Source organism: Sinohyriopsis cumingii, unplaced genomic scaffold (genome assembly GCF_028554795.1).
Source record: "Sinohyriopsis cumingii isolate HCF-2022 unplaced genomic scaffold, ASM2855479v2 utg001727l, whole genome shotgun sequence".
In the NCBI taxonomy this organism is placed as follows: Eukaryota; Metazoa; Mollusca; class Bivalvia; order Unionida; family Unionidae; genus Sinohyriopsis; species Sinohyriopsis cumingii.
The window spans coordinates 128193-140884 of NW_028316040.1; the positions used below are offsets into that span (position 1 = coordinate 128193).

Consider the following 12692-nt stretch of genomic DNA (forward strand, 5'->3'; position numbering starts at 1 on the left):
TTAGCAGAATTTATTTGGCTTTGTACTTAAATGCATGGATTCAGGAAAGGGGTCCTTTTAACTGAAGGATATTATTTAATTGGGTCTTTAAAAATGTTTTGTTTTGAGCATAGGGGTTCTGTTGTTTTAATTAAAGGATCATTTTTATTTGGTCTTTAAATGTTTGTTTTTTTTAGCAAAGGGGTTGTTGTTTTAATTGAAGGATCATTTTTATTGGGTCTTTAAATCTGTTTTTTTAGCAAAGGGGGCCATTGTTTTAATTGAAGGATCATTTTTATTGGGTCTTTAAATCTGTTTTTTTAGCAAATGGGGCCACTGTTTTAATTGAAGGATCATTTTTATCAGATCTTCAAATATGTGTGGTTTTTAGCACATGGGTACTGTTGATTTAATTGAAGGATCATTTTTATCAGGTCTCTGAAATCAATAAGTATTGGCACCCAACATAAAGATACTGAAAACACAGTACATGATACATTAGAAAAGAAAATATGATATACTTGCTCACAAGTCGTGTCCAGCTGCAAACATCATAGATTCTGATTTACCATCACATAATGTGTCATCAGATTAGGGTCTGTGTTGTTTGTTCTACTCATTAGTCCTAAGGAACTACATGTAGTCAGATTTGTTGGCACATTATGCAATGGCAGATCTTGCTCAGCAATTTGTAGTGGGATCTGATTTATAAACAAGTATAGTTGGTAAGCAGTCTTTATATCAGAAGTGACAAATCTTAAGTACAGATATCATTTATCATATTACAGAGAGGACCAGAGGGGAGGATTTAGGAAGGAGTATCATATTATCTTTGTCCCAAGGAAAAGTCTTCTGTGTGAGAAAAAGCTCAAGGTATAACATCCATAATATGGCTTTCTATGCTTCTTAACCACCGTATAACCTCACTTCCTTTGCTGACTGACTGCATATTTTCTTCCACAAAGCCGCTTTTAAACTGTCCCCCTGAGCAGTCTAGCTTCCTTTGCAGACTGACCACATATTTTACAAGGTGGAGGAAGCTGGGGAAACCATAGAATACCACTTGATCTTAGATGGTATTTGGGCTTGTATTACCATCAGATATAGCCAACATTACTAGAAATTGCAAAACCTTTAGATGAGTTGTCTAAAAAAACCATTTAGCAAAATTTGAACAAATGTGACAGACACCATCTTCACATGAATGTCTTTTAAATGTGTAGACGTGTTCCTCATTTGCTATCAAGTATTACCACCATTACTAAAACTAGAAAACCTTTCAACAACTTTTGTCCAAGCTGCTGAATAGAATTTGATCAAACTTGGCAAATAGTATCCTGGCATGAAGACGTTTCAAGTTGTTACAAATTATACCAATCAGCCCTCAAACTGCTTTTGTTAGAAAAACCTTTAAGCAGCTTCTTGTCAGACACTCTTAAACAGAAGTCAATACAGCTGACAGCATTGTGGTACAGAGGGCTTTCAAATTTATACCAAGTATGCCTATCCACCATCAAATATAGCAATCATTACTAAAATTAGAAAACATTTAAATAGCTTCTTCTCAGACAGATTTTGACCTTTACAGTAAACATCCTGACATAAAGGTATTATTTACAAATGATATCTTTCTGCCATCAGATATGGCCTCCATTACTGAAAATAGGAAAAGAAACTTTACACACAACTTCTTCCCAGAAACTGATTAACAGAATTTGTACAAATGAGAATGATTCGCCATCAAATTTGGCACTCATTACTAAAGAAAAATCTTCTAAAGATTTTCTCTACATTTGACCTTTAGAAGCAAAAGAGTACATAAATGTTCTCACTTTTTGTGTTGATTGTATAACAAATTGTATAAGTGCTTTTAACAGGTGTTTGCAAGATGGAGGAGGCTGGAGAAACCATAGTACATGACTGACCTTAGATGGGTAATCATTTATGCATATTTGGGGTTGAAATCAGGATCATAGGAGGTGCAAGTGAGAGCAGTACCAGAGCTCTCATATATGGAATGTTCCTTTGCACTTGAGCAGGTCTTTTACCCTAGCTGGCTATAAGGACCAGTGAGTTTATGATATGGTCTATATTCTAGCAGGCTTTTTATCCTAGCTGGCTACAAGGACCAGTGAAATTATGATACGGTCCATATTCTAGCAGGTCCATCAGTGTTTGCCATTTTAAACTTCTTCTAAAATAAATCACTGGACCAATTTCAACCAAATTTAGGACAGAGCATCCTGGTCTGAAAATTTCAACAATAAATATCTAATTGGCAAAGATTTTCAAATATTTTTTTTTTTTAAAGATCTGTTTAATTCTTCCATGGTAGCTTAGCTGTTAGAGTGGTGGATTCCTAATCCAAAGGTCACGTTTGTTACCAACCCAAGTCAGCCTGGGTCAGCTGCCTCAGCATGTCCTTGGGAAAGACACTTTGCTCCTTGTACCTTAATGTGTCATAGCCAACAATGTGTTGAAAGTGCCTTTAAAAATAAAATTAAATAAATAAACAAGAATAAAGCAACACAATAGGATATCTTATTACAACTTACAGAAGATCATAATTCATATAGTCTACTGAGTATTTGGTCTGTAAGTTAATGTTTTTGCAGCACTGAATGTTGAATGTTATCAGCATTATTGTAATTGCAGTATCTCTTTTTCTATTTGACATGATTAGTGTATTTGATGCTTTTAATTTATGATGCAATAAGAATTCATTCTGTCTAATTTATATCTTTCCTAGGAAAGTGGTGTCCATGGGTCACTGACCAACATTGAGGAGTTCAACCTAGCCCTCGTCCCATTTGATTATGATGTTTTATCTATGGAGATGGACACCTCCTTCAGGGTGAGTTGTTGTACAGTCAACCTGTATTTTGAAGCCACTGTTTCTGCCTCCCCAAAATATGATCTCTTAATACAGTTTGTATTTCAATGAAATATATTGCATGATCACATTACATTAGAATAACTTTCTATGTTACCTCCAAATCTTTCTCTCTAGAGATTTATATAGACTAAGGTAAGCAACTCTGACCAGTTAAATCCCTTTCTATTGACTAGGTGGCTACCATTATACTCAGTTTTAACTGGTTTTTACTTTCACTGCCATTTTGTAAAGATGTCCTCCATAGAATCCATTTAATCTTACTGTTAAATTTCGAATCATCCATCTTTTGTTTTCAGTGGTTTAGTAAGTCTAAATGTTGTTTTATATGATGCATGCAACAGTTTTTTATTTCTGGTAAATTTATTTATATTTTTGCAATTCTTATACCATTCATTCTTGTCACATGTGATTTTGATTGGTAACATTGTATTTCACCGGAGAAATGAACTATGTATGTTTACAATGGTCAGGAGTTATTGACTGATTGAACAGTCTGATCCTGTCCAAGTTCCAAATTCATAGCAAACTGGCATCATTAAGGAGCTCTCTGACTGAGCCAAACAGGCCATGCCAGATTGGCATTCCATTATGCGATGACTGCTAACAGCATATCCAATGGACAAAATGATGATGCTTGCTGATGATACTTAATCATCATTTCTTGTTGATGAAACTGAAATGCCACAACATACCAATCTGACCATGGAATACAGTTCATGGCAGAGACAGAGGAAATCTAGAGGATTTTGTCTCCAGCAGAATGTCATCCATCTTGAATCAATTCTATATACAATGCCGTGACGGATGTAGATGATGATGTCAACAGTTCTTAATTCAGAACATGTCCACAATTGTTAAAGATTTCAAAAATTACCAGACATCTCTTGGAGCATTCATGAGCTTAGTATCACAGAAGCTTCTTTATACTGAGTCATTTACATGCAACTTCCTCACCCAGATAGTAAAAAGCCAGGTACAGAACTTTTGTTTTCCCCACACATACCTAGTCTGGATGTTGATAAAGTGTACAGACAAGTCTTTAATGCCATGTCAGAGTAAGTTTATAACATTGTGTCAACTAATTCCCGACTTGACTTAGTGCATCTGACGATGTCTTTTGTTTAGGTGTAAATTCCACTAATGATCATTGCTGTTTTTCTTTGTGCTACATCCCTTTTGGTTCTCAATTGCTGTTAGGGCATCAAACCAAGGAGGTGAGGAAGCAAGAGGCACAAGAGTTCTCCTTTAACTTTCAGTGCAATCTCTTACCTTGACACAATCCTGTTAGGGAATGTACATGATAAGGGATAATTGTTGCCAGAGATTTCACAGTGGTGGTTCTCAATAATGACTGGTTTTCTTTTCTTTTCTGCCTTGCCAAACAAATTATAGGTGATCATATGGCTCTATTTTGGTGGGCAAGCAGGGATGGGAGAGAGTGGAACAATTTTTCCTTTCCCAGGCATGCATCAATTATCTTCGATACACTGCCAACCTTGCCCTCTGGCAGTCCACCTGAGGAACCTGACTACACCTTTTTGTTAGATTTGGACCAGCCATTCTTGGAAAACAGCGGGTTAAAAATAAACTGTCAGAGGGTCTCCTGATTTTGTTTTCCAAATTCTTCATTTTCATCATCCAGCCTTCATGAAAGAACCCCCAAGCAATCCCATGAAAGGAGACATTTTGCACAATAAGCTCTTGTTTTTGAGCTTGTAAAGGGTAGCGTAGATAGTATGAAAATGACACACACAGGGCTTATGCTTTAAAACATTTCTGGTTACAAAGTCCAGTGACAGTTGAGAGGGGCAATAGAGACACAACAAGTATGAAATCAGTCTTGTCATGTCTAGCATGTACTTTCATATAACGATTCATACAGCCCAAATCTAAGTTCCTGGGTCTTTCCTAAGTGTTCATGATGTCTGCCACAGAGACATTAATGTTTCTGAATAATGCACCACTAAATCATTGAGTATTTTGGTTTTTGGTTCAAGACATGAACAGCCTTACTTCCCTCATTGTGTTGTGGATAATCGATGTTGAGAAGGCAGTACTTGTCCCTTCTCAGCATCTTGATCCATCTAGGTATGGAACTCATAACAAATATCAGTTTGTCATCTTCCTCAACATGCATCAGAAGAATCATTTGTGCATCAGAGAAGGCATCAACCAAGACATTGTAGTTAGACCTTTAGATCAAGTCATATCCTAGTTCTATGTAGAAGGTAGCATTTTTGGAACATATGCTGCAAATGCATAGGTAAGTATGATTTTTGGTTCTCGACATGAACAACCTTCACTCACCCATTCATAACCAATGTAGGGAAGTCAGACCTTTATCCCTTTCCAACATTTTGTCCATGTAGATATGGAGGTCTTAACACATATTAACTTGTCATCTTTCTTGCTAAAATCAATATACTCATTACCAGACCAATGTAGGCATCATAGCAAGGGAAACATGAGTAGCAGCATCACTATCTCAGGTAATGAATGAAATCGGTTTGCTCACTAAATCCTGCCTTAACAAAACAGCTTGCAACACAGTCGGGAAACATCATGCCATGGTAAATAAATGATATTGATTGTGGACAGTACATTTATTTTACACTCAGTTTTGTTGTCAAGGCTTACAAGGTGTCTTTGGATTAGATGACATGCCTGATTTGACGTTAATTCCTCATATTTTTTTATTTGTAGCTTTATGTATAAAGAGACCTATTTTCTCTTTCTGATCGGTGAATTTTCAGCAATTTTCACTATGGGAATAATTCAAAATGAGCAGAAGAGGTTTATTTAAAGTTATACACATTTATTCATCATGCAGGTATAGAACAATAGTTAGAAGTTATTTCTAAATTATTTAGTTAAAATAAGTACAAAACAAAAATGACTTTTTATCCTTTAGTTTCCTTGAACCAGCAAACCATTTTTCCTATTAAGTAGTATGAATTTGTATGATTATCACTGCTTTGTTACTTAGCATCCTTGTTCGGCCTTTGATATTTACTGATTATGAATGGTGTGTGATTATCACAGCTTTGCTACCTGGCATCCTTGTTCGGCCTTTGATATTTACTGATTATGAATGGAGTGTGATTATCATGCCTCTGTTTTCCGACACCTTTGTTATTACATCATAGTTTAACAACTGCCATTGTTTATCAGGTTTTACTACATCAGGTGATAAAATGTTATAAGTAAGGTAATTTTATCACACGAATCAAACTAGTAACCAATTAAACATTGAAACAAAGGAACATTATTACAAAGTCTTTGGAATACATAGTAATTAGGAATTTGGCAATGGAATTAAAAGTCAAGGATTCTAACAGAAAAAAAAATGTTTTATCTAAGAAAGTAAAAAAAAATTTTTTTCAAAATCCTGTTTTAATGACTTAGAAACTTATATAACAGAAAAAAATGAAGATGTATTTGACTTGAATTACATGATACACTTTTGGTAATGACCGTGTGAATTTAATGATGGTGTTGCGGATATTGTTTGAGGTAAAGGATGTGAATGAAAAAGTCTTTGTGTTGTCATCAGAATAGCTTCAGTTTTATCATCATTCATCTGCAGTTTTTTGTGTCAAATGCTGCTGACAAGTCAAGGAAGGTGAGGACTATAATCTTAATACTATCCGAAGCAGAGAGAAGGTCATTAACTACATTCAGAAGAGTAGTTTCAGTACTGTGGCAAGGGCGATATGCAGACTGTACATTGCTAAAAAGACTTTGAATTCAGATGAGATACAATTTGGGATAGAACAACTTTTTCTAAGATTTTTGACATGAATGTGAGATTAGAAACTGGGCAATATTTCTTTAAATCGTTATGGTCGAATTTTTGTTTCATCAGCAGAGGCTTTACAATGGCAGTTGTGAAAAATTATGGGAATTCCCCAGATGAGAGAGAGGTATTAATAAGATCAGTTAGTGAAGGCAATATTGGATCTAAGCACTCAAGCAGGAGTGATGTTGGAATCGGATCAAGTTGACATGACTTTGGTGCACTCTTCTTCACGATTTTATGTACTAAATCCATAGAGACAGGTTCAAATGCTGCTAACAGTTGCCACTGAAATTTTCTATTGCGACTTTATGGTGATGAAGAGTCAATTGAAATTGTGTTGTCAAGCTTATCTCTAATGGTTTGTACTTTATCACAGAAGAAATTTGCAAACAGGTCCAGAAGGTTGACTGGAGAGAAGTTAGTTGGAAGTGGTGAACATTTGTTCCTTGACATTAGCTTGTTAGTAATCTCAAATAGCTCTTTGCAGCTGGAACTTTCCATGATCTTAGTAGTGTAGTGGGCTGATTTTGCTGCATGGACTACTGGTATGTTTGTGACATTCTTCTTAGCGGGGTCATAGATTTGCTTATGAATAGTGAGTCTCGTGGAAAGCCAAATCCTCTCAGCTTTACGGCGGTCACTTTTAGCAGTGCGAAGCTGGTCCCTAACACTGCTATACCACGGATAACACTTTTGAATTGATACTCTGTGCTTGGTTGCTGGAGCATGTTTGTCAAGCAATGAACACAGGCAGTTACCAAGTTTTTCTGCTGTAGGCGGTAACACAGTTGTTAGGTTTGCTTGGACTTCATGCATTAGATGGGTTCTGTTGCTCTTTGTAGCAAATAAAGGTGGAGGGTTAGGGACTGATATGTCAAGATGGCATATAATGCAGAGGTGATCTGATGCAAATTTGTGGGACACCAGGTCACTGTAGAATATTATCATCTTGTCTATAAAGAATCCAGTCTTAAATGTGACCATGTTTATGAGTGGGTTGGCTAACTGACTGTTTGAGGTTGAAAATGTTAATGGAATCTAGGAGTTTTGATGTGTATGGGTTTCCAGGACAGTCAGAATGAAAGTTGAAATCTCCAAGAATAATCAGGTTGCCACCTATCAAATTTCCGTGCTCCAGGATTTTAAAACTGCTCCAAAAAGAGAGATTCAGTCAGCTTGTTTGTTCTACAAGGAGGAGGGCGGTAGATGCAGAAAAAATGAACTTACCTTTGTTCCAGTGTAAGTGTGATTTGGACTAGTTCAAATGATGTGTTGTCGAAATTGAAGTTTGTAGTGTGGTGTGAAGTGCATTACTATACAAGAATGTTGCCCAACTGTAGTATCACATTTTAATAAGCTGCATTAATTGTACAAGACCTTTTCTTTCCATTTTAGTACTTTCAAAGCAGAACTTATATCTTGATTACCATACATACTTGCATGTTAGTCAGATCTGAGTACAAAACAACATGATCTAGATCTGCTGACATCATTGGCAGGTCTGGGTCTGTGCTTTTTGCAGTTGGATCTGACTTGTGAGTGAGTACAAATGGTAATAAAACACATACTTGAAAAAAATGATGAATTTCTTTCATTTCTAACTGTAGGAATGTTACGTGGAGAATGATTTGACATCCATGTTTTATGCAGCCCAGTCTTTGATGACATTGCAATCATTGTATGGGATCATTCCAAACATATATGGTAAAGGGGACTGTGCCAAGGTAAGATTTAAATTTATCTTTGACAGTTATCATATGGTATATATTTTCAGCATTCCAACAGCAAACAATGTAGACCCAGATCTGCCATTGCATAATGTGCCTGCAGATCAGGGTCTGCATTGTTATGCAGATTATTCCTATAGTATGTTGTGGGTCTGTGCAGTTTGCAGTTGGACTCAACATAAAAGAGAGTATATACTGTATTGGCATTTTATCTTTATTGAAAATTATAAACCATTGGATGCACGCTTAATAACAGACTCCAATGGACTATTTAAATTATTCTCCTCCAGAAAAAAATGTATTAAGTAATTCTCAAAACTGACATGTATTATTTAATTTAAGTAAACTGTTCATAATGTTCACAGAGTAATTTTAAGTAATTATCAAACCTATTTGGTAAACATTAATTACTAAGTACTGAGTAAATGGAAATCTTTTAAGTTGCTTAAAATCCTTTTTTTTCTTCTAATTAAGTTCTAAATGCTGAGTAAATATAATACTTAACTAATATTATCAATAAGTATATATGGTTACTAGGCTGTTTCTGAAATTATTTCTGTTACCAGTGTATTTTATCTATTCAGACATCATGCATTTGTTCATTAAAATACAGGAATAATCAAGATTCCTAAAACAGACATTTTTAATCCTTTAATCCTAAAACAGATGGAACACGTTATCCATGCTGCCTATTGTACATGTCACAGTCGGATAACTGTACTGGTATCAGCAGCAATTGCCACAGTTCGTTATTGATCTGTATGTACAGATATAAAGCTATTTTAAAGGTAGCTGGCTCATGATGCTGATTTAATGTAATACAGGAATATGTGGGATTAATTATAATCCTTATCATTAGATGTTGATGACTTATTGAAAACATGGTTTCCTGATTACTGACTCTACTTCCACCACCACCACCAACAACAACAACTTTGTACCTGAATCAGATTCAGTATAGCGATAGGGAAGAGCAAAATCAGATCTGAAACATGTACATGTAGGACAGTTAGATGGCAGAATCAATGAATAAAAACATGAAACAAAGAATCTGTCACTCAGTCATGAAAAGTATAGTATAATGATTTAATGCATAACATCAGCAATGATAATAATAATGAAGCCTAATAATAATAGTTATTAATGATACCTGATGCTGAGATTCACAACACCTGTGAGGAGGGAAATGGTATCCACAAACAGCAAATGCCTTCATTTTTATTGGAAAAATTTATAATAAACAGTGGGAGATGTTAAGTTGAAAACTTGGGTATGCATCTAAATTTTGTCATGTTTCAAAATGAATTTGAGATAGGTGGAATCCAGTCTGAGTACAACAGTAGTACTGAAAGGTCATCTGCTTGCATTACAGGAATTCAGATAAGTGTGACCTCCATTTGAATAGACAGAGTTTCGCCAAATCCTCAGTCATCGATTATTACTTCCACTTGTGCCTGGTCATTGCACTGTTTATGAGGCCTTTCAGATTTGTCCTTCATCTTTTTTGTATATGTATTACATGCCCCTTCTGCCGCTATGTGGCTGCCAGTATTCTGGATGTTATCAGTGTTATTCTTTTGCTGTGGTATGAATATCATTGTACTGCATTGCCTTTCAACAGCCATCAGAGATCATTATTAAGTCTTCTCTTTGCAATGTAAAGTTGTTACATTTTTTTTTATAAAGGCTACTGCAAAATATAGATAACTTAATTTTTGTAATTTTTCACCGATTGTGGCCATTGTTTTGGTTTTATTTACCATTAATTCTTGGTGTTATTGATACTTGCAGGTTTCTGCATTATTCTTGCAGACAACAAATCAATTATACACTTGTTTTAAGAAGTGTAGCTATTCATATGCTTGACAAATTAAATTTAGGAAATAAACTCTGCTACCTCTTGAATGAAGCCCTCACAGAAAGATGACAATTTTGTCCTTTCGAGCTATACACCAGATAGGCAAAGGGAACAAACTCTTACTTATCACCTCCCCTTACCACTCTTTGGCTGTCCATGAACTGCATATTTACCAATAAGGTTTTGCTTGCTATGATCTTGATTGTAATGCTTGTTCTCTTGTAATCCAAGGATATTCTTCTTATGTTTTTACCCATCCTTGTAGAAAGTATGGTATTTTGTATTATAGTATTCGCTACATGTTGTAGTCATTATTTTTTTTCATTTAGATGAATATTTTTTGTGCAGTTGTGGATTTTGTTATTCCAACTTTGTGCTCCAAGACAGAGGGTTCCCATGCTGCTAGGAAATCTGAAAAATCGGGAAAAGCCCATAAAGTTTGCAAATACTGATGAAAGTCAGAGGTAAACTGGGAATTTTCAGCTGCCACCTGATGACGGGAAAAAAATACATAATTGAGTAGTAATTTAATGGATCACAAGTTAAGTTTATTGAATTTTCACCAGAATTTGTGGAAGCAGATGAGATGTGTGGACCATTTGGGTACTTGCCTTAAGTATGCTTGAAGTGACAATCCAAGCATATCAGATATGGAAGATAAAACCAGTATGGCATCACACTACTACAACATGCTTTCTGCAGTGTATGATATCCATGAATACGTGAATAAGAGAGAAAAATAATAAAGCTTATCATAATCAGTTTCCCTTTTGTAAATTTAACAACAGTGTCATGTGCTATGTTTTTATTTGGTAGTTTGCACTGGGAACATGGTGTTAAGCATCATAGTTAGCAGTAACCTTGATGACCCGAACTCACCTTTGTAGTGAACATTACTTTCAGACCCTACTAAATACATAGAAATGTTGGGGTAATTTTCAATCCAGAATCACATGTTTGGGATGCCCTTAGCAAAGACTGCATTTAATGTAGAATACATTGTTAGATTACATTGAAAGTAGCCATCTGGGCCCCTACCGGACATTAGTAGGGCTCAGGAAAACTTCTAGTTCTCTCATCCTGACCACATAAAACTTGGCTGTGCCAAAGAAAGTGTTCACTATTTTCATGCCTCTGGGCTGAGTATAGTCCAATTTTCACCTTGAATGTCTGGTGCTGTTTTCAGCACTGTCACTCAACAGTGCTTTTCGTCTACCACAGTTGACTATCATCTAGTTTTGTCTTTTGCCTACTTGTCAGTCTAGAACATGTCACAAGAGAATTCAACTTTGCTTTTCACACAGGCACTCGCCACACACTTGATCTTAAAATGTGTTCATGAAAATATTGTATTAAGTCAGGAGGTTACAAAGCCTTCTAATTTCAAGCTTGTGTCAGGTTCCAGAGGTTTTTAGTAAAATCAAAGGTAGTGTTGTGATTGTGATAAATTGACTGTGCTGAGTAAATTGATGTTTATGGATGACTATCAATTGCGACTCACTCATAGTAAGGAAGAATGCATGTAAAACAATTTCTGAAACCTGCATATTTGGATTTAAAAATATAATCACTCTTTCTTTTCAGATACAGGTATATTATTTTGGGGGGTTTGTTATCAAAATTTCAAACAATTCTTTTCTAAAATATTTCTTGATACTATTATATACAATTAAGCAGACAAACATTTGTATTCTGTAAATTACGAGTTACATGCAGACTTGTTCGAATTTCATTGGTTATACTTGCTTCTAGTGGGACATCCTTTGGTTTCGTACATGGTCAACTATATGTCTAATTCAAATGTTACGTGATAGTCTCAAAATAGAAACAGCTTTTCATGTAAAAAAGATGCACATTTTCTTTGACCAAATGTTTTTCTAAAAATTCCATTCAGTAATGGTCATAAGTGAACCTTGAAAAAAATGAATTTCTTTCAGGAAAAACCTGGAAATGACCTGGAAGGTTTTCTTTAAAAAAATTGTGGGAATGCGGAACAGTTTTGTTGATGCTCATTGATGTTTGTTTATTCACTTGTTTAAGTAAAGAGGATGTTATTGTCATATGTGAACACATTGGGGTTATTGTCATATGTGAACACATTTGGGTTATTGTCATATGTGAACACATTTGGGTTATTATCATATGTGAACACATTGGGGTTATTGTCATATGTGAACACATTGGGGTTATTGTCATATGTGAACACATTGAGGTTATTGTTTTATGTGAAAACTTCTGGATTGTTATTGTCATAATCATGTGAACACACTGGGGTTATTTGTGAACACACTGGGGTTATTGTTGTATGTGAAAACATTTGGGTTATTGTCATATTTGAACACATTGGGATTATTGGTGTATGTGAAAATTTGTGGGTTGTTTTTGTCATATGTGAACACATTGGGGTTAATATCATTCGTGAACACGTTTGGG

At 35.4% G+C, this 12692-nt stretch overlaps 1 protein-coding gene across 3 annotated transcripts in view; it reads left to right on the forward strand.

Moving 5' to 3' along the window:
* The window catches only part of LOC149771685 (vacuolar protein sorting-associated protein 33A-like), a 102904-nt gene that overhangs the window by 15523 nt on the left and 74689 nt on the right, over positions 1-12692 (forward strand). For all 3 annotated transcript variants that reach the window (XM_089948233.1, XM_089948232.1, XM_089948234.1), the window contains exons 4-6: positions 768-852; positions 2729-2833; positions 8282-8398. In XM_089948233.1, coding sequence (XP_089804359.1) covers positions 768-852; positions 2729-2833; positions 8282-8398 — 307 coding nt within the window. The remainder of the gene's footprint in view (positions 1-767; positions 853-2728; positions 2834-8281; positions 8399-12692) is intronic.